Genomic DNA, 23,883 nt, shown 5'->3' on the forward strand with positions numbered 1-23,883 from the left:
GCAATGGGACTGCCATAACTTATGACCCTGGGCCTGACACTGACACTGAAAGAAGGAAATCTGATTCTACTGACATTGCCATTAACACTGATACAGTGCAAAGACTGATTCTGTTAGGCCAATCCCCAAACTCAAGCCTAAAGGAACGTCTGATACAGACAATATCGCAGTTGGAGATGTCGATACATGACAACAGCTAGTGCCAACAAATCAAAGTTGACATCCTCTTCTGTTGGTTTGATACACATCTCAAAAAGATCAATATTTAAATGGAAGCCAGTGAGAAAAACTGGCATAATCTGGCTGAAATAGTTGGCAGTGAAGACACGCTTCTGGAAGAAGAGGTAATAGATATCTTTTTTTAGACCTTAATAAAGGTCTCCGCCATCTTTTTATAGTCAGTCTCTACAGGAGGAATAGAGTACTATCTCAAAAGAGTTTTCTGATGGTAGCCTTGAAACCCAAATTCTGCATACCTCTGAATCTGACACAGAAGTCACTCAATCAGGTCTACCCAGCTTTACAAGTAGATACCAGACAACATTTTGACAGGAGTTTTAGAAACATGAGCAAGTGAATGAATCAAAGTATTTTTTCCTCACCATTCCAGTTTTTATGCCAAGTATGAGGGAATCGCTCATCTTGCTATTTTTGTGCTTTTTTCTTTTTGTCTTTATGTCTGAGAGAATTGATCCTAATGACTCTGGTATCAGCCCTTGAAGTTGAGAGAGCCTACTCCAAAATGAGTGTTTGTAGTGAAAGCTTCATCAAGAGCCAACCCACAGTTTGTTCCATTCCGACAAAACTATAACTTTTTTCTCTATTCCTAATGTCCAATGTGGTAAAGGATTTAGAAATAGTGCAAGCAGTAGAAAGATGCTTTTTACCTAAGCAGTACATACACATATTTGTCTCAGAGCAGAATTCTGTGCCTGCATTTACATTTAAATTTTTATATTTTTTACTGTCCATTGTTAACCAAAACAGTAACAAATACCAAACAACAATTAAAAATAACTGGAAAAAAGCAGACAACTGAATTGTCAAATAATCATAATTGTAAAGGCAAACCAAGAAAAAAATTGCCTAGAGAAGGGGTAGTTGAGGATAGCAACCTCTCCAGAAAAAAATAGAAATGGAACAGTTTGACCTCAACTGTTGACTAGAATGAATGACAGATGCAAGCAACAAAAATAATTCATAGGTTCATAGGTAGTTACTAGGCTATTGGCCCTAGGGCCCATACAAGCCTAGCCAAAAAATGTACCCTGGCTTTCGCCACCCAAGAAAATTATTTTCCTGTGACCCTGTCGAGCAGAGCCACAGAAGTGATCCCCGGGGTGGATTTCCCATTTCCCATCCAATCATCAAGATTTTTCTTAAAGAGTGGTAATGAGGAGCTCTGTTTGACATAGATAGGTAGTCTGTTCCAGAGTAAGGGAAATCTCTGGGACAGGAATCTATCCCTCCAGCATGTTCTGTTCATTGTGGTGACAAGGTTTAGGTCCCCAGAGCGTGTAGCTCGGATGGATTGGGATTTCTTTAAGTGGAGCATGTCCAACAGCTCTGGGTTTGACATAGCTTTGTATGTTAGGCAGAGATCACCCCTGAGTAGGCGATATGCGATGGAATAAAGCTGTAGTTTTTTGAGATGGTCTGCATAGGGCATCTGTTTGAGGCCAGTAATCCTCTTTGTGAGGTATTTCTGTGGTCTTTCCAGTTGTTGTAGATGTCTTGTGAGGTACATACCAAAAGGGGCGTTGTACTCTATAATGGGTCTAATGAGTGATGAGTAGAGGGGAACAATGACCTCTTTTTTTCTGGATGAGAATCCTTTTGTGATGAGCCACATAGAAGGATTTCCTGACCACTGTGGTGATGTGATTATCAAAGGAAAGACTACTGTCCACCTGTGTCCCAAGGTCTCATCACATTTTCAGCATTAAGTAGACTACCAGCTATGTGGTAGTTCATGAGTACAGAGTTCTTACCAAAGGGGATGACAATACACTTTTTGACATTGAGCTTCAGGCCATGGCTTTGACACCAGGTATCTGTCTCAGTGAGGCCCTTTTGTAGTTTGTCCACATCGTTAGGAGTTTTGATTATGGCTCCTAGTTTGCAGTCATCTGCAAACTTTGTTAGCCAAAGACCTTCTGTGTTGGCCTGCACTTCAGAGAAGTAGATACCAAACAGGAGAGGACCCAGGACTGAACCCTGTGGTACTCCACTTTTCACTGGTCTGATGTCGGATTTGGAATCCGCTACTTTCACAGTGTGGGTTCTGTCCATGAGCCAGTTGGCAACCCATCTTGTGACATAGGGATTTATACCTAGTTTAGTGAGCTTTTCTATAATTCCAGAGTGGGGGATGGTGTTGAAAGCCTTGGCGAGATCTAGATAAGCTGTGTGAACCATTTTACCCTCATCTATGGCTTTGGTGACTGCTTCAAAGAAGTCAATCAGGTTTAGGAGACTTGATCTGCCTTTTACAAATCCAAACTGAGTAGGGTCCTGAGTTTGGAGATTACCAATGTCTTTATGAGTTCCACGATGATACGTTCCATGGCCTTTCAGACCAGGCTCGTCAGGCTAATAGGGCAGTAGTTCCGGGGGTCCGTCATGGCTCCCCCTTTGTGGAGTGGGATAACTGTCGCGGTGTGCCATTCAGTGGGTACAAAGCCTGAGGTGAGGCTATGATTGAACATAGTACTTAGGTAGGGTGCCAGTTCATTCTGTAGTTCATGTAGAACGCAGCCTGGGATATTGTCAGGTCCTATGGATGCTGTGTTCTTGGCTTTGGAGAGTGTGTGGTTTTACCTGTGCAGCCGTGATTATAGGAACTTTGCATTCTTCCGGTATAGAGATGGGCCCTCTAGGGGGTGAGAGGGGGGTAAAGTTAGCACTGAACCTATCTGCTAGGATGTTGGCAATATCAGTTGGTTCTGTATATTTAGTGTCATTATGCTGTAACTCAGAGCAGATCTGAGTGTTCCCATTTAGATTCTTGACATAGCTATAGAATGCTTTGTGGTTGTCTTTAGAGTCAGTGGCAATTTTGTTTTCGTAACTAGCCTTGGAGGATTTTATGAGGGATCTCAGCTTCTTACTGAGGTTGACCAGGGAGTTCCTCCAGTCATGGGATTTTACTCTTTTTTGCAACAGCTTCTTTATTCTGTTGTAGAGTTTGTTTATGGCAGAGGACCACCAGATTGGTTTCATTTTTTTGGAGGATAGCATGATCCATGCACTCGTGTAAGTCCTTATAAAGTGCATTTGTGTAGGATTCGGCAGTCATACCTCTATTGTCCATCTGCATGGGTGTCATGAAGTTTGCCACTTCTGTCTTAAGAAGTGTGAAGTTGGCTTTTGAGAAGTTTTTTTACAATGGTTTCCCTAATTGGGGCTGGGGGTGGGATGTGGATGTCTAGGCTGATTAGCTTGTGTTCTGATCTGACCAACGAGGAATTGACCTCTGGTGTGGAACACCGGTTTCCCATGTTGGTAATGACCAGGTCTAGGATATTGATGCCCCTGGTGGGGGTGTGAATAAGTTGATCCAAGGCGTTGGAATTTATGAATTCTAGAAAACGTTAAGCGAAAGAGTTGGTACATGAGTAGTTTTCCCAGTTAATGGTGAGGTAGTTGAAATCACCCATTATTAGGGTGTTGGGTTGTACCCTAATACTTTCCAGTGCATCAAGAAATAAGGAGTGTGAATCCTGGGGCATGGTGGGGGGTCTGTAGCAAGCTACAATTTGGATTGCGGTCTTGCCCAGAGTTAGTTGTACTTGGGTAATCTCGGATGCATTATGTTGTGCAACTAGCCTGGAGGTGTGGATATCCTTAATGAATATGGACATGCCTCCACCTTTAGTGCTTCTTTCTGGGTTAGGTGGCCGAAAGGTGTGGTATGAATTGAAGCCTGGTAATGCAGGGGTGCTCTCTGGAGCTTTGAACCAGGTCTCTGTCACTGCACAGATGTCAATGTTCTCCATTTTAAGGAGTGCCTCGAGTGAGTGCATTTTGAGGTTTAGACTTCTAGCATTGAGTAGCATTACCTTCAGATTTTGCTTGCTTGTACCTGTTACGGTGGTGAATTTGTCATTTGAACCTTGCCTAAAAAAGGCACTATAGGGGTGGCAAGAGCCTTAGCCAGTATCTGGAATCCTAAGGGCGACAGGTGCAGGCCATCTCTGGCAAAGCATCATGGACTGTCGATCATGTTGTCCCAGGCAGACAAATACTGGATCCCCTTAGAATGACACCAGAAGCTTAGCCAATTGTTGAAGTCAATCATTTTGTCCTTGTACTGTGGTATCATTCTGGGTGATGGCAGGATGCTACTCAGGGTTAGGGTCATACCTGCCTGGGATACAAGATTGGAGAGCTCCTCCATGTCTCTTTTCATGTAGTCCAGGGAGGTACGTCTCAGGTCATTCACACCAACATGGACAATGACAGTGTCATATTTGTACTTATTGTGGAGTGACCTGAGTGCATGCATTATGTGGCGGATCCTGGCACCTGACAGGCAGCTGACAGTAACTTTCTCCTTGTTTAGTCTAGTGAGTGGAACATCAGTATGCCTGACTATAGAGTCACCTATAACTAGAGTGTTGGGTACGTTGTTATGCCTTATGGGCTGTGGTTGAGTGGCACACTGAGTTTGTGGGCTATGTGTCATGTGGGTTGTGTTGGGAGGTGGAGTTTGCTTGCGTTTATGCTTTGGATGTCCCTGATGCTTGGGTAGGTTTTTATTGAGAGCATCCATGAATGTAGATGTGTGTTTTGTGTTTCTATGTGTGTGTTTTGGTGGTGTAGGTTTTGAGGGACTATGTGATGAGTGTGGTGTGGTGCAAGTGTTTACCTTCTCCTCTTGACTGTCTAGTCCAGTCTTGGGTGAAGAGAGCTTTGCTTCCAGTTTGACTATATAAGTGCATCTCTCACAGGTTGTAGTGTTGGGTGGTAGTTGTCTGTGTACATGAGGCAATTGCTGCATTGCCCCAAGATGCCCAGATTCATCAGGTAGACAGGAGAAATCACTGGGAGCTGACCCTTAGACATGCCTGGATAAGTGCTTATTTATTAAGTACTAAAAACTGCTTTCCACTAGACAAGTGAGGAAAGTTGAGTGCTGTAGTAATTTGCAGCTTATGTAGTGCTTACAATGAGTTCTGAACAAGTGCTGAGTTCAAAGAAACAGATTTGAGTGCTGAAACTAGAAAACTGGCTAGTTATAAGAAAAAAACCTAAGCTAGAAGGCTTCCCTCCAACACAGAAGGGCTTGGGGGCTCAGAAGCCTACAAACAGTCTATATCACTTAACAGGAAAGGCAGGAAACAAGCTTAACATTTTTTTTTCTGTTTCCCAGATGCTCTCTTTGTACACAGTAGGAGTGCGCGAAATCAGAATATGATCTCACTGCACTCAGTTGAGCGTGCAAATGAGATGGGCCCAGAAGGAGTATCCAAACACAAATTTACAAGAGGGGCGGGCAGTTTCAAGGCCACTAAGATTAATTAAAACAAAAACAAAACAAACAAAAAAAAAAAAAAAGAAAAAAAAAACAGCAAAGTTTTTCACACAAACAAAATAATTTTGAAAGTAGCTTGGAGTAATTTCTTTGATGCTGGAGCTCTAAACACATGATGAATGAGATATGGAGAGGAATATACATTTCAGGGCACTAGAGTTTATAGCCTGAAAAAGTTTCAGATAACAAGTTGCCTATGCCTGCCAGCCTTAGTCCCATGGTTAGTAAAGATGGGCCTAAGAATACCAGATCACTAACACTGCTGTGCATATATGTATAGCAGAAATAAAGGTTATAAGTGGAATTTGTGGAAAGACTGCCTGTTATTTGAAATGCATGTGTGTGCTGTGCTTGATCCAAGCAGAGAAGTGAAAGGTTGTAAGCAACAGTGAGAATGATGCCTACTGTGTCACAGGTCTAGTTTTTGGGAAGTTATGCCAATACACTTGGGTCAGTGGTCCAACCAAACTTTCCTTGTGAAAGACTTTGGCAGGCCCAGTGGATGTACTCTCCAAGTAAAGTAAATGCTGCCCTGCTCCTACTCCAAGTGAATAACATGCAGCACTTGCAACAAGAAGAGTTTCTTTCTATTCATAAGCATATGGAGGTGCATCTATTACAGCTGGATACTGTTACAATTCTCTGGTGCAATTAGACCACTGAATACAAGCTGAAGGTAGAGGAGATGCTCTGTATTTCTATAAGAACTTCTTTCCATACCTCTAAGGCCATTTTACCAATGTTTCAGTGTTTTCTGGCATGTTGGGTATGGGGTCTCTGAAGGTTGATGTAACATCTCCTGTAGGAAGGAAAGCCAGGGCAGTCAACTGTTTGACTTATCTGAAATTCAATGAGCTGCCCACAGAGACTTATAAGCCCCCTCCTCTGATCTGATGCCATATATAGCCTGTACAAGGTAGAACCAGTAACCCAAGGAAAGGCAATGTTTACTGGCTTTATTGTTCCCTTCTTACAGTCAGATATAATTAATTCAGGTACCAGTTCCATATCTTCATCCTCAGTAACATGAGACGTATGGTGAAAAATGTTACATCTGCTGCAGCTATCTTGGAAGTCATCATTGCGTACACTAATAGAATGTATATTGAAAACTGCCCTCCCCAACCAGGCCATAAACAGTGATAATTTCTTTACAGCTGCCTACATTTTATTGACTGAGTAAGGAGTGTGCCATCTGAAACCTATATAATAAATTTCTGTAGGTCATGCAAGTTCTCTCCAGTGGTGTGAAGCAGTGTGGCATCTTCATAACTGTAGTGAGTATTGTATTGGCTAGGCTACAAATGATCCATCCAGATTAACTGTCTAGTTGATATTCGTTATTATGAAAGCTCCATTTTTCAAAACAAGCTGCTCTGATGAGACTTGAAAAAAAAAACAAATAAAAAAAACCCAAAGTGGTTCTGTTTAATGTCAGGCGTAACTTTTCTCCTTAAGTATCCCATACTGTACTTTAAATATTACTACTACTTGCTGGGAAGTAGGGCTTGCATAGCTTCTGTTGACATCTTGGTTGCAGCAACAGCTTGTTCAACCTGGAAGGGAGACGTAAGGCTAGTGTTTGCTTCTCCTTTACTTTCTTTAGGACCTTATCCACCTTCAAAGAAGTGTCAGCTGGAGGTGTGATAGTGTGAAGGGAACTGTTACAATTATTCCTTCTCACCCTGGCTTACTGTCATTGTAAGTTCCTAGCATTTGTAAGTTTGTTTCCACTAGTGCTTGCAGTACCACCTCTAGAGCTTGCAGCAATACCTCCTCTCCAGATAGTAAACACAGTTTTCTACACTAAGCTTATATTTGTCTGTCTGTGGTGTAGTGGGACCATACAACTTGCTACTTGCTTTTCAAATTCTCTGCTGGACCATTTCTCATCCATCCTTGTCCTGGTTGTGAAGTCCATTGGCTGCCTTGTCCTTTAATGTACAATGCCATCCACATCTTCGAGATGCATGTGCATCAAAATGTATCCTCTTGATGACCCCCCTCTCTGTCCTGCTTTTTGAGTATCAGGTACCCTCAGTATTTGGATTAATTCACTGAAGGGGGTTGCAAGAAGTGGATATCAACCTGCTGTCCATCAATAACATGGAATGGACTGATTCCTAATAGGGTGAAATATTTTATAAATAAAAACATAGTTTGAAGTACTGTAGAACTAAAAGTACTAGTTCTGCAGCTCTTATGGGAAGCCTGCTATTATTAACTTGTGGCCCAAATAAGAAAAAAATTTGGATTTGCAAAGAATTTAATGAGATAAAAACTGGAGGTATGTACTCTACAAAGACTGTGCTGTGCAGAAGGCAAACAGTAGGACTGAAAATGGAGACTGAAACTTTCCTACTTAAAGCATTAAGTGCTTGCTTTCTTTGGCAGAAGTCCTTATCACCAGATTTCAAATCAACCAAAATAAATCTTTATATATCATCTGTATCTACCTACCCCCCAGTAATAATATCAATGCTATAGAGGATATTCTAAGATGGGTGTCCTCAACCTACCCCCAAGAAACAATAATACTTGGTGATTTTAATACTGACTGGAACGTTGTTAACACTGATAATCCTACCTCCCATATCAGCCTTCACGGCTTTAGTCAAACTATTACCTCCACAACTAGAATCAATAAACCAAATAAGAAAGAGAGCACCTTAGACTGGATACTTATAAATAAACAGAAACAAGCTTACAAGGTAGGAACTCTGCCAGACGATGTAAGCGATCATTCTTTGACCTACATCCTAAGGCAAAAAAATGATATCTCTAACCCCCCCACATATAGGACTGCACGTACCAACAAACACTTTAACCCAGTATTATTCCAAAATGAACTTAGAGCCTGTGACTGGAACCCTTTAAAAACCCTACCACTTGAAGAAGTTGTTAAATACCTAAACTTTAAATTCTTATCAATCCTAGATAAGCACGCACCCAAACGGTCCATTAGAATGAAGTCCAAGCCTGCCCCCTGGCTTTCTAAAGAAACCAGACAAACAATTTTACTTAGGAACAAGTCTTGGGCTAAATGGAGAGCTAACAAAAATATCTCAGATGAACAAACTTTTAAGCATTTAAGAAATATTACAAAAAATGCAATACCTACAGACAAAAAGAACTACTACTGTAAATTATAGCAAAATCACCAAAACAATCCCCAAAAGTTCTGGTTAAGTATAAAAAAACTCCTGTACCCAGGCCACTCACATACACCTGCCCCATCTCAGGCTGAACAAAATACCCCCCACCAAACTGCCAATACCTTCAATACCTTCTTCACAGAGACCATACAATCACTAGCCAGTCAATTAGTCCCTGACAACTCAAGCCTCCCCACCACTATACCTGGCACTCTACCAACATTCCATCTACAACCCATCTCAACCACTCTCATCTGTAAGTTCATCCAAAAACTTAAACCTTGTACTCCTTCTGCTGACCAGCTACCATCTGAATACCTGCAAAAAGCAGCCAAAGTAATTTCTTATCCCATATCCATCCTCATAAATAGAACCATTAAATAAGGAATTGTTCCAGACATCTGGAAAATCTCCCATATTATCCCCCTGCACAAAGGGGGTACCTCTAATGATTATTCCAACTACCGGCCAATAGCTCTATTATCACCCTTTGCAAAAATTATGGAAAAATGCATTCACCAACAACTATTAAACCATTTATCTCAACATAACATCATAGCAAACTGTCAGCATGGCTTTAGGCCATCCCATAGCACCACAACTGCCCTATTATCCTTTACAGAAACCATCAATAGAAATAGTAATAAAAACAGCCTCTCTTCTGCACTCTTTATTGACCTCTCAAAAGCGTTTGACATGGTAAACCATGCCCTTCTTATCAACATTCTTGAATCCCTTTCCCTTGACTGTCTGGCAGTTAAATAGTTCAAGTCCTACCTTACCAATAGGCAACAGGCAGTTGTCTGGGAAAATAATATATCATCCCTTCTGTCAGTCACACTCTGGAGTCCCTCAGGGCTCTATTCTAGGTCCACTTCTTTTCTCACTGTTTATCAACGACCTCCATGTAGCCATTCCACAAGCCACCTGCATTCAATATGCAGATGATTCTACACTAGTATACTCAGCAAACTCCCCAACTGATCTACATTCTCTTACTCAGAATGTTTTCAACATAGTTGAAACATGGTTCACAAAACGTCGCCTCCTGCTCAATGCCAAAAAAACTAAACTCCTTCTCTTCACACCCACCAGTAAATCCTCCCCCATAGATTTCTCCTTCATCTCCAATAATGGCACAATTATATTCCCCGATTCTACCACTAAATTGCTAGGAATTACTATTGACAATAACCTTACATTTGACAGCCACATAAATAACACCATAAAAACTGTCAACAGAAAAATAGACTCCTTATATAGAATTAAACCTTTCCTAACACCAATAGCCAGAACTAAGATTGCACACTCCCATTTCATTTCAACGTTTCTGTATGCCTCACTAATATACACTAATCTAAAGAAAAATAATCTCATCTAACTAGCTAATTCCTATAATAACATCACCAGATTTGCCACTGGCAATCCTTTTAGAACTCACCACTGTCTGAATCTAATGCAGCTAGGCTGGCTTGAATTTCAAAACCAATTGAAACTCTCCCAACTCACCATTGCCCACAAGATATTTTATAAACCTAACAGCACTCCTATACTCTCCAATCTCATAATCCCCTACAAAAATCTAAATTCTCTTTGCTCTTCCAGCAAACTTCTTGCTAGCATAAGCAAGTCTTACAACATGGCTGGAGCTTCTCTGTTTTCCAACTCTGTTGGAAAAAACTGGAACCTACTGCCTAATGAACTAACTTTAATTTCTTCACTGCCTCTCTTTAAACAAAACCTCAAAAGACACCTCAATACACACTGGTTATGCCCCTGCAGCAACCCTAATTAATCTTCTCCTTCACTACAGATATTTCTCCTCTTGAACCTCTACTTATTTCACATTCATTGAAGTAGGACCGTAACTGCTTAATACAATTCAACATACTGGTGTAATCTATCCTGCTTGATGCTCTGAAAGTCTCTATCCTGTTTGATGTACTGATAGTCTACATGTATCTCACTGCATATTGAATTATCCTGTACATATCATCACCTTTACTATTGTAAATACCTACTTTACTTTATTAATACTACTGTATTTTTTTTTAGTATTCTTATTACTTCCTATCTTTTTAACAATCTTCTATTGAAATCCATTCATTTACTATGTATTGATTTTTAATTTTAATTGTTAAATTTCAATTTTTATTTGTTGCCAATGGAGCTTTTCTCCCCGGGCCTCTACTGAAAATGGAAATATATCCAGTTAGACTAGCCCGATTAACAAATGTAAAATAAAATAAATAAAATAAAATGTGATCGCATGATGATATGCAGGTATGCATCTTTCACATCCAGAGTGGCCATCCATGACTATTTGCCTTTTAGAAGTTACAAATTATTTAAAGTCAACATTTCAAAGTCTTCCATGGTACAAAATGATAAACCACTGACTGTGCCCCTGATAACCTCAGATCAAATGCCAACCTCAGCAGTGAAGGAGCTGGCTGAGGAGGATTAGAGGAATGACTGCTGGCTTGCCCATCTGGAAATGGAGGAAGGTTGCTGAATCTTTTACTTTATTGGCACTCAGCAGAGGCAGGGCATCAAAGCAGATACACAAGCAGTATTTGAGCCAAGGCATGAATGTATTTGCCAAACAGTGCTTGATGTATCTGGAGCCAGGAATGTGAAGAAGAAAGCATAATGAGGAGATTAGTACTACAGCCACCAAAGTCACTGCTAGTTTCCCAGGCTGAGGCCAAGTAGAGTTTATCTTAAAATGTAGGTGGACCTGGTATGGAGGATGAAACCATAACCTCAGGCTGTTCAGACTAAGGTGCCCCTGGCTATATGTGGTTAGACAAAATGTGAGAGAGCAGTGAGGAATGGACCAACCAACTTTTCATGGATATACAGATGATGGCCTCTCTAGATGAATGGAGGAGGGGCTAATGGTTCACAGACACAAAGAGGACCAAATATTAGAAAAATGGCAGAAATCTGTTTTGGTATAGTAAATCCTTTAATGTTCTCCACTTACATTACATTGTGCAGTTGTGATGGTTATCTAGTCTGCCCCATTTGCGTAGCTAGTATCTTTTAGTTACCTGTTCTCTTTCCTTTTCCTTAGCCCACCACCGATTTTAGGCCTTCATTAAAATCTCCAATATTACCAGTGTGTGCTGAATAAATGCTTCTTGAGCCAAAAAATAAATCCAACAAGCAGAAGTAAGATGAAGCAACACCAGGCTATCATAAAACCAGCAACAGTTTGTTCAGGAAACAGGCAAAGGCATAAGCACTTTTGCAGTATTACAACTGTTCATCAGATGCATAAAATCTAACTAATTCAATGCTCATTAAATAACAAAGTGAAAAAAAATCACATGACATCCTAGTAAAACTCTTAAAGAGATAACATTTTGAATATATACAATACAAATAGTAAACATATAAAAAAGTGAATGTGTATAAAAGGTGGGGGGTTGAAAGGGAGTTTATTAAAACTCCCTTCTTATTTAAAAAGAGGACATGCTTTCAACAGAAGTTATCACTAACTTGAAAATGTTTACACGAAATGTAATGTTGAAACTGGATTTTCATGACAATAATGATTCTGCTAATAGTACATTTTCACAGTTTAGAAGACCAAGTATGTATATGCCTGCACTACACCCTCTTGTAGAAGCATTTGAAAAATTGTGTTGATGTTTACAAACACTGGGAAAGTAAGAAAAGTAATTTTAGGAATATGTCTTTTAATGAGAGACCGCCCATGTTGAAGTTAATGAGAGAGGATAGTATGGTAATTTGTCCTGAAGATTAGGGGAGACCCATAGTGTTCATAGGTTCATAGGTTCATACTAGGCTATCTGCCCTAGGGCAATTATAAGCCTAGCCTGATTCTGTATGGCTTACGCCACCCCTTGATTTGAGTATACTGTGCCCTTTTTAAGGTTTAGTTTACTGTGGCTCTGTCTAATAGTGACACGGGAGTAATCCCTGGGACAAACCTACAATCCCCCATCCACCTATCGAGATTCTTCTTGAAGAGATTCAGTGAGGTGCTCTGCCTCAGATGAACTGGAATTCTATTCCAGAGCGAAGGGAGCCTCTGGGTTATGAACCTGTCCCTCCAGCAAGTTCTATTTATTTCTGTGCTGAGGTTCAAGTCCCTCGAGCGTGTGGCTCTAAGGGATTTAGATTTACTGAGGTGGAGCATGTCCATTAATTCTGGATTTGACATAGCTTTGTATGTCAGGTATAGATCGCCTCTAAGTAGGCGGTATGCAACTGAGTAGAGCTGGAGTTTTTTTAACCGAGCAGCATATGGCATCTGTTTGAGACCCTTGATCCTCTTGGTGAGATACTTTTGGGGTTTTTCTAATTGCTGCAGGTGTCGGGTAAGGTACATCACCCAAAAGGGGCATTGTATTCTATGATGGGCCTGATGAGGGATGAATAAAGGGGCACGATTACCTCTCTTGATCTACATGTGAAACCCTTCGTGATGAGGTGGGCTATGTAGAAGGTCTTTCTAACCACTTTGGCAATGTAGTTCTCAAAGGAGAGATTGCTATCAACTTGGGTCCCCAGGTCCCTAATAACTTTCTCTGTACTTAATGGGTTTCCGCCTATGTGGTAATTTGTGGGCACATTGTTTTTGCCAAAGGGTATGACTATACATTTTTTGGCATTTAGCTTTAAACCATGGTGATGGCACCAGTTATCTGTCTCTGTGAGACCTTTTTGAAGGATGTTTGTGTCAGCTGGAGAGTCGATTATGGTGCCCAGTTTGCAGTCGTCTGCAAACTTGGTGAGCCATAGTCCTCCCACATTTGCCTGTACCTTGGAAAAGTATATACCGAACAAGAGTGGTCCCAGGACAGAACCCTGTGGGATGCCACTTGTGACCAGTTTCGAGTCTGACATGGCTCCAGCAACTCTCACTCTGTGGGTTCTGTCTTTGAGCCAGTTTGCGACCCATCTTGTGACATAGGGGTTTATATTTAAGCTGGATAGATTATCTATGATGCCCGAGTGGGGTATTGTGTCAAATGCCTTTGCAAGGTCCAGATAGGCTGTGTGGACTACCTTCCCTTCATCTATGGCTTTGGTGACTGTTTCAAAGAAGTAAACCAGGTTCAAAAGGCAGGATCTGCCCTTGACAAAGCCGAACTGGGTAGGATCTAGTGTCTGTAGGTCCCCAATGTCTTTGTTTATGAGCTCCATGATGATCTTCTCCATAGCCTTGCAGACTAAGCTAGTCAGGCTTATGGGGCAATAGTTTCCAGGGTCCGTAGAGGCTCCACCTTTGTGGAGTGGGACCACTGTTGCTGTACGCCATTCTGTGGGCACATATCCTGTAGTGAGGCTGAGATTGTATAGCTGTTTTATTTGAGGGATTAGTTCCTCTTGGAGTTCATGTAGAACGCAACCTGGGACGCCATCTTGTCCCATGGAAGCAGTGTTTTTTGCTTTGGAGAGGGCAGCCTTCACCTGAGCATCAGAGATGTTTGGGAGGCAGCCCTCTGCCGAGATAGATACTTGCTCTTTTGGGGGGGAGGGGGTGGAGAAGTTTGCACTGAACCTGTCTGCCAGGATATTGGCGATGTCTGTGGGTTCAGTGTATTTTTTGTCGTTTAGAATCAACTCAGAACAAGTCTGGGAGTTGCATCCCAGGTTCCTAACATAACTGAAAAAAGCCTTATGATTGTCTTTGGTGTCCTGTGCAATTTTTCTCTCGAAGCTGGCCTTGGATGATTTTATGAAGGATCGTAATATTTTGCTAGTATTGATCAGAGATGCCTTCCCTATTAGGGATTTTGCTCTATATGGATTCTGACTGGTACAAAGATAGGATGAAAGAGATGTTAAATAATGTTAAGTTTTATAGAAAGGTTAGAATGTTTAACATATTAAAGATGGTTAATGCACTGAAAACTGAGCTGTGAAATATGTTAAGAAATAAAATGTTGGTTCAAGGGTTATTTGACTATTTTTATATGGAACATCCTAAAATATCAGTTATACAAGGCCATGTCCAACCCAGAATTGATGGACATGCTCCACCTAAAGAAAACCATATCCCCTCGAGCCACACGCTCCAGGGATCTAAACCTCACCACAACAATAAATAGGAAGTGCTGGAGGGATAGATTCCTGTCCCAGAGACTTCCCATGCTCTGGAACAAGATTCCAGTCTACATTAGGCAGAGCTCCTTACTAACCCTCTTCAAGAGAAACCTTGACGAGTGGATGGGAAACAGAAAGTTTACCCCAGGGATCACTTCAATAGCCCTGCTGGACTGAGGCACAGGGAACTAATCTAAGGGGGTGGCGAAAGCCAACACATTCCGGCTAGGCTTATAAATGCCTTTGGGCAGATAGCCTAGTACCTATCTATGAACCTACAGGGTCTCTCAAAAGTACACAAGAATCCTACTAGTCCACAGATCAGGCCCATAGCGGCAGGACAAAAGTGGTGTACCGAAGCAATGCCTATTTTTCTGTAGAAACATTTAAGACCATTTATTAACTGTAACACTCACATCTTACAGGACTCTAGACAATTTTTATGTGATTTATATGACTTAAAAAAGGTGAATGGTTTTTGGTTACACTCTATGTACACCGTAATACCAAATACTATAAGTATAGAGCGGGTTAAAACATTTTTACTTGAACAGAACTATTTCTCGACTGAGAAGGTTGAAATGCTTTGGTTAAGATGATTTTATACAATAATGTCTTCCTTGCAGACAGATGGCGTAGCTATGGGCACATTATGTGCCAATAGTTACACCAATCTTATCATGCTAGTATGGGAGATGGAACATGTATTAGGTAGTGTGTTAGGCAAACATGTCATTTTCTACAGAAGATTCATGGATGACCTGTTTTTCATATGGGAAGGCACTACTATGGAATTGTCAGATTTTTATAATTATATTAATACAAGCACAAGCTTTTTAAAGTTTGTGATGACTTGTTCAGATCGAGAGGTCAGTTTTCTGGATGTGTTACTGAAGGTAAAGGAAAGATGGGGCAATAGATACTATGACATATAGAAAACCCTGTTACAAGAACACTTACTTGCACTGAAGTAGTATGCACCCACATTTTACCTTTAATAATGTGGTGAAAGGGCAAGCTATAAGAACATCACAAGTTAATGCTAGTGAGGGAAATTTTAAGAAAGAACTGAGAGAGCCAGAAGAAAGGTTTGTAGCAAGGGGATATGATAAAAAGGAAGTATCTGATAAGCTACGTTTCTTTGAAGTAATACAAAGAAGAGGGAATGAAAGAAGGCCTTATTTTTCCTCAAATCCACCTGCATGTTTGAATAAGTTAGATGAGCTTAGGTGCAGGGTACCAGAACATATTCTAAGGATTCTAAAGGTGTAGTTGACATTATTAAAAAACACTGGGGTGTCATGACCACAAGTACATAATTGAAACTGTAATAGGTGAATGTCCTAGCAAAGTTTATAGAGAAATAAATACAGAAAAATAAATCTACAGGTCAACGGCTATGTTACCCCAAGTGTCTCATGGGGCATGACAGAAGGAAACAACAACATGATTCTTATAAAAATAAAAATAATACTAGACCTTGTTATAACTGTGGTTTTTGCAGTTATATAGATCAAACAGGTAAATTTTTTCACCCAGACCAGAAGAAGGTCTATAAATTTTCAGTGGAGGCAACTTGTAACAAGCAGTCATGTGGTTTACCTAGCAGCGTGTAAAACCTGCAGTAAATTTTATGCAGGTAAAACGGTCAGAAGACTGAAAGAAAGGGTAAGAGAACATCTCAATGATATAATAAATACTATGGTTAGGAATGCATTAGCTAAATATGTAGCAGACCCTTCCCCAGAGCATGTATTTAGGTTTCAACTTATAGATATGGTACAGGAAAGTCTCAGGGGAGGTGATATTAGAAATGAAATAGAGTGATTAGAAAGCAAATGGATTATTAGATTAAGAGCAGATACAGGGTCAGGACTAAATGATAAAGTACCATTGTAACCAATGTTGAAAGCACGTCTTATTTTAAATAAGAAGGGGTGTTTTAATAAACTCCCTTTCAACCCCCACCTTTTATACACTGTCACTTTTTATATATATGTTTACTATTAGTATTGTATATATTTGAAATGTTATCTCATTTTATTAGGATGTCATGTGATTTTCTTCACTTTCTTATTTAATGGGCATTTAATTAGTTAGATTTTATGCATCTGATGAAGCAGTTGTAATACTGCGAAAGCGCTTATGCCTTCGCCTGTGCCTGTTTCCTGAATAAACTGTTGCTGGTTTTATAATAGCCTGGTGCTGCTTCATCTTACTTCTGCTTGTTGGCTTCATTAAAAACTCTTCAGTCTTAAAGGCTACTACTACCTGCTCAGGTAACATGTTCCATTTATACACCACTCTTTCCCATGAAAAATCACTTTCTATTGCCCGTGCTGAACTTTGAAACCTTAATATAATAGAATGTGGTAGGCATAACTCATCAGTCTTTCCTGTTCAGCTCCATGATATCACACTGCCCTCTAAATGTGCTGTGCACTCATAGCATAACTCCCCTTTCTTGTCTATCCTCAAGTGAGAAAGCTTCAGCTCCTTTAACCTCTCCTCAAACCTTTTATCTTCCACAACATTTATTATCCTTTAGCATTTCTTTGTACTTTCCCAACTAGCTTGATATTATTCCTGAAAGGAATCCAGAAATGAACACAATACTTTAACAGACACACTAGCAAGAATCTAGAGAGAGGGGTAATATTCTGAAGTCTCCAAAAGATATAGCCTCACATCTCACTGGAGTTGGTTATAGCCTACTCAGTTGGTCTCTGGTGGTCTTCTTCAGGAGTTGTTCTGTTTTAGGGTGACTCTTTCCATTCAGCATTCCATTTTGCTGTAAGTATTATAGCCTAGGAGAAGTACTTTATCCTGTCCTGCATTAAACCTTAGATGCCGCTCCTCATCGCACTCTGCCAGTCTCCTCAAACCCCTTTGAATTCTTTCTCCCCACTCTAAAGTCCCTTCCACCTTAATGTCACCTGCAAAACAAAATAATCCTGTTAGAGCTCTGAATGCTGTCTGATAACTTCATCACAAGGAAGCTGGAATAAAACACCTTTTTATTCTCCTAGTCTAGCATAAACTGAATCATCTCCTTCTATAGCAAATGGAAAGCTAACTCCAATACTACAATTAATTGCGGAGATGGAATTTGATGAGCTTAAAGTATAATACCTGTGAAAAGTGAACTGTTTGATCTTTTGAAATTAGTGCAGAATACACTTGCCACCATCAGTCTGCTGCCAGATGCTCAGAAAATGTAAGATCTTTCCTACTACAGAAAGGCGAGGCATCTCTAAATAAAATGGTATGTCAGAGTCACTTGGACCTTCCCTTTGATAGTACTTCTGATAGCATCTCTATACCCGTTTTGTTGCTTTCTATAAGAAGAGTCTTTTGATTAAGACTATTTTTACATTATGGTAAATTGATGCAATAAATATGTTCTCTCTTAAGTGAATTTTTTGACTGCCATTTCTCAAACACATAACAACCTGATTACGAATAGAGACCCAGTCATAATCCTCTATATTTTGCCCCTAGACAGGCTACAGCTATGGTTGGTTCGGAGGTAGTGAAGCTGTCCATTAAATATGCCTCAGGAACATCTGCTCAGTGGTGCATTTCCAATGTACGGTACAACATACGTAGTATTAAAATGCAAGTGTTAACTATAATACAAATATCATTCTGTAATTAGCTTAACCATTCTGCACTTGAGATTTTAGCAACAAATATCTCCCTCCTTATCAACCCTCATAACTTTTTTTCCATTAACTGATTAAACCTATTATATGTAAATTAATTTTTCATGGGAGATGCAGGAGTAGTGTCTCACTCAGTACAAAAAATGAAGACCAAGGGAATCAAATCGATTACTAAAGGATAAAGCTCATTAGCAGCTCACAGCCTAAACTGCCAGTGACTTCTGTGAGTTACAGAGGTTTGAGGGACTTCTTGTAAAAGTGTGAGATAGAAGACAGTAAATCAGATTCAGACTGTGGCACTACCATGAAGAGTGCTGGAAATTTACACCCACACATGATATGTGGGTGTGGTGCATGTATGTATGGATATATTTGCAAAACTCATTATTGAGTGAGTCCACATAAGGTTGAATGCCAGTATATGCATTTGGCAATAACGCTAAACTGAAGGTTACGTGCAGACTACTATTTGTATGCTGGTGCTAAGATCGGTTTGTATTTGTCCTAGGGCATTATTTCCTGTGTAGCTCTCTGCACGTGCAGGCAGCAATTCCAATTTTCAGGTAAATTTCTTCTTTCCCTGACTTTGTGCAACCATGGAGTTGGTATATTTAACTCTGGTGTTTGGGAAAGCCTTGTCCCACAAAAAAAAAAAATTGTACTTTTGCTATGTGTAGTGGTTGTTTTGATGCTTTGTGGTTCATTCATTTCATCAGTCATTCTTAACTGTATTAAGGCTCTTATGTTCACCCTCTATATATTGTTTATTACTTTAAAGTTTTGACCATAATGGACTATATGTGTATATATATCTGGGTATATCATCATATGCGTGTGTGTGTGTGTGTGTGTGTGTGTGTGTGTGTGTGTGTGTGTGTGTGTATGCATTCACAAAGAAAAGCTGGTACAGCACACACACACACACACACACACACACACACAAACACACACAAACACACACACACACACAAACACACAAACACACAAAAAAAACGGTGGTGTGACAGTACTGTATAGTATAGTATAGAAACCTGGGTAGTGAAGACAGAACAGCTAAGGAAGCTAGAGGTACTGGACATGACGTGCCTGAAACAGGTAGTATGATGCACACTGTAGGATAGATGAACAAAAAAGAACATTAGAGCAGAAGCCAAAATATCTCCATTTCCAGAGATGGTCAAAGAGAACAAATTACAATGGCTTGGGCACATGTACAGGAAAGCAGAATGCAATTTGGTGAATACAATTTGGTGGAATACACAGAAAAAAGGGAAGAGGAAACAACAGGAGCTAGAAGAGATGGATGGATTGTGTGAGAGAAGACCTGTGACTGTCAGGCATGAATGTTGATGAAAGCATCCTATTTTTTGCTTATTTTTTACTAGTTATTGCTTATTCTAAGAGATGTATAGCACTTTTATTGTCTACTGCATACGTTTTACTGTATTTTATAGCTATAAACTAATCTGTATGGTTATACTAAAATTGTCTGTCTCACAGGGCCTGATAAATAAGGTTTTTACTGTACCACTGTTTGTAAATCTTTTCTACCTAGTTTCACTTTGTGTAAGGTATTAATTGGAAATTTTCTCCATTTGTTAAACTTCTGATTGTTTGTTCTGGTTTCCTGTGAAGGAATGTATCATATAACTGATTTATTTTCCCACCCTGTTTCTCTATTGGTGTCTTGTTCTTATACTTGGTGGCTTTGCAGTTGCCCACCCCTACTGTAAATTTGATCTGGGACACTCCTCCCAGTCTAGTGTCATTAGGTCATTCTACCTAATACAGAAAGAACATTTGAGAAGGCCAACCCACTTAGTTTCTTAACCTTGAATTATCTTCTGCTCCTCCTTTATCCTAGTGTTGTTTTAGCTGCTTTTCTGTAAAACAAACAAATTCTAAGCTTGTTTCCTGCCATTCCTGTAACTAGTCTAGTACAGATACAGATTTGCTGTATCCAGGACTGTTTGTAAGCTTGAGCCCCCAAAGCCTTTCTGTGTTGGAGGGAAGCCTTCTAGCTTATCAGTGGGAGTAGTAAGTAGTAGGTAGCCTATCTACCAAAAGAGGAGTGGTTTCTGGCCCAGAAATAGTAGTTTATTGGCCGTTTGAGCATTTTTTTCCATCTTTATTTATGGTATAGGGACCCCAAGATGTGTGGAAGGTAAGGTGTGTTTGTGTGTGTGCATGTATGTGGTTCCCCTTGAAATTGTTGACTTCCCAGAATGTTGACTTGCTTAACAGCAAGATGATGATAACAACAGCAAAGGTTTAAAACAGAGAACTATTGGAATGGAAATTTTTGCCTCTGGGAAGCTAACCACTTGACCACCATGGCAACATTTACCCTTTTCTCCACTATAGTGTAATCTCAGAGTTAGTATATTTAGGTAGGGTGTGTGTGTTCGGGGGAGGGGCACAGCCTGCACATGGGGTGTGTATGTGTGTGGGGGGGGTGAAGCACTTCGGTGAGTTTAATTTGTTTATGACGTTGTGGTCATTAGTGGTGGCCAAGTGATTAGTTTCCCAGAGGCACAATTCTCCGTTACGGGAGTTCACAGTTTAAACCTTCACTGTTTTTGCCTTGCTGTTAAATGAGTCGATGTTCTGGTAAGTTGATGATTTAAAGGTGTGTGTGTGTGTGTCTGTGTGTTGTGGGGGTGGTTGAAACAATAGGCCTAGGGCATCATTTCACCCAAGTTCAGACCTGTACATAGAGGTGCTGCGATGTGTCATTGTTGCAACTAAATGCCAGTAAATGTAAATGTCCTTTTGTGAGATGTGACAAGATAGTGTAGTACATAGGTCTGTTGTAATGTAAGAAAACTCTAGCAAAAGGTTAGTCTGTGCTTACTACTCCTAAATGTTTGCAGTATGAACTAAAAGGTTGCTTAGCAGGGGTGGTAGTGACAGGGTGATGCATAGACTGGAAGTGCCTAGGGCACCCCCCCCACTTAAAATCTGGTGGGGGCTCCCAAGATGCTAACATTGGCCTGGCAATTAATCATATGTTTACTGCTTAATACACATACCACTGAGATGTTGTTGCTTGTATGTCTATTTTTTATGGCTTAGTATCACAGCCTCCAGAGAAAAGAATGAAATAAAACGGCCAATGACAGACACTGAAATGTGTTTCTCCAAGATAAAATGACTTCAGAATAAGATTAATTAAGCTTGTGAGTTGTGCATTGGAGGTAGGGTTGTTGCTCCCACATAAATGTAAAGGGGGTTTCCCCCCTGCAAAAAAATGACTAAAACTTTAGTATTTTCTCAAATTACCAATAAGCTTGAGTACTTGTTATTTGAGTTTTTATGTTTCTGATTTCATGTTATACAAGGAAGTTTAGTCAAACATTTGTGTTACAAGTTCAGGTTACACAAGCAGCTGTAAGGGAAAACACCTGAGAGATACTGTGTGTTGTTCATATGTATAATTACACATAGTTTTTTTTTTTTTACTATATTTTCATTCAGATATTATCCGAAAAGGTTGTCTATAGTTAGCAAACTTACTCACTTATTGTGTAAACAAATGAATACTGTTAATGTAGGTTCTTCCAAAATAAAGTTGTTGGATAAACTTTGTAAAGCAGCTGCATAATAAGGTATGAAAGCAGCGAAGTACTAATATGTATTACTCTGACAGAAGGGACTATTCGCTGTTACATACATGTTGTACAACACCTGCTTTGTAAGGAGCAAACTGTTCATTTTAAATGGCTAAAATAACCTATATCATTCTTGTGCATTCCAGACAATTATTAGCATATTTCGCGGTTGGGTAGCGTTCGAAAGACATGCATGCATAAATGGGCGTGCCTTCGTTGAAGGTTGGGCATCGAGCTGGCACCTCGGCATTTCGTAAAAATCTACTGCCAATCATTAGCGGACCGGAGTTCCACTGTGGCGACCCCTTACCGGGAAAAAGCTGAAAGACAAACAACAACATTAGCAGATTTTGCAATATTCAGTGTGGCATGAAATATGTCCTTTAGAAACCAAAGATTGGTATTCTTCAGATGTTCAACTAAACTATTAATTTTTCAGAAATTTAAGCCAAGGAACATACACTAGACATGATGCTAAATTAGAAGAGAAAAGATCACAAACACAAAAGCAACAATTATGAATGAGTAATGAAAAAAAAGTTACAAAATAAAGAACAATACAAGAACATGAAAATACTGACATTTTGAATTTTTCCAGTAAAAACAACTGGAAATCATTAATCCATGCCTACCTGACGCACAAGGTATACTTTATAGCATTCATCCATCACTTTTGTCATCAGATCATCCATGAGCTCTGCGATGATCTCCTCCCCCTCCTCCTCTGCTATCATGAAAGCCCAGTCAGCTTCTGTGAAGCGACCTGGCACAATCTCAACCACTACATGGGGAACTGGGACTGCTGGGAGTCGTGTCTTCTCTGCTCGAGACTTAGAGAGTGCTACCCGTGACATATTACCTAAAAAGAAAAAGAAAAAGTCTGAGCAAGTAAAGACATTATATTTCTTTTGCAATTCATTTCGCTGCATTCCAGTGCTAGCTTGGCTTCTCATTCAAAAATAGATAAATTACATTCTAATATATTCATGTAATTTCATTTTCTCCTCCTTTCCTCCAAAGGATCGTATGCACTGTTTGCTCAGAAACTGTCAAGCTAACATCTCATACCATCTTTTCCTGATAACAAGTGAAGTTCCTACTACTATTATAAAAGATTCACTTAGTCAGTGGATTGAAAAAGAGTAAAAAGTGTAAATGAAGAAGATCTTTATTAAGGATAGCTATGTTTTCTAAGCTTAAAATATTAACAGTCAATACAGAAAACTAGAAAATTGAAAATTCTCTCACTCCCATAATATTCTAGGATGCAGTTGTTAAAAGTGAACATCTGAGCAAGGTGTATGAATTTGTCCAAGGCAATAACGCGAGTTAAATTATAAAGATGGCAAAGGTATTTCATGAATTATTCATAAAGACAAAGGCTTAGGATTTACAGACAAGGATACTATTTGGAAATATACCATGTGGAATGGCTCACAGCTAAGAAGACATACAGTTTGCATAGTCTTAGAATCTCTACATCCTTTGCATGGCTGCTATCTAATGATGCACCATACAATATTTTTCTACAGATCGCAACCAGAATGTCAAACATATATGGTAAACAATCACATCTAAAAAACAGGAAAGGTGCATAATACATATGTTGTATGCACATGGTTAGTGATATTATAAGAAGAAATGTGTGATTTTATCAGAATATATTTTATTTATATATTTAATTATTACAAATCACTTTAAAAATGCAGACTAGAATTCAGTGGACAATGGGTCTATGCAAGTATTACTAAGTGAAACACTTTGGAGTGATGCAAATGAAAAACTCAGGGGTCATAGTTAAATAGCAGCAGAACTACAAATACAAGTAAAGA

At 39.7% G+C, this 23,883-nt stretch overlaps 1 protein-coding gene across 1 annotated transcript in view; it reads right to left on the reverse strand.

Moving 5' to 3' along the window:
• The window catches only part of CCHR2.PART2H2orf81 (chromosome chr2.part2 C2orf81 homolog), a 401,123-nt gene extending 378,217 nt beyond the window's left edge, over positions 1–22,906 (reverse strand). Inside the window, exon 1 of the mRNA XM_044063999.1 lies at positions 22,684–22,906. Within this exon, the coding sequence (XP_043919934.1) occupies positions 22,684–22,905 (222 nt within the window). The 5' untranslated portion in view covers position 22,906. The remainder of the gene's footprint in view (positions 1–22,683) is intronic.
• Between the last annotated feature and the right edge of the window lie 977 nt (positions 22,907–23,883).

This window comes from Protopterus annectens, chromosome 2.part2 (genome assembly GCF_019279795.1).
Source record: "Protopterus annectens isolate FY-2018-M chromosome 2.part2, PAN1.0, whole genome shotgun sequence".
NCBI lineage: Eukaryota > Metazoa > Chordata > Ceratodontiformes > Protopteridae > Protopterus > Protopterus annectens.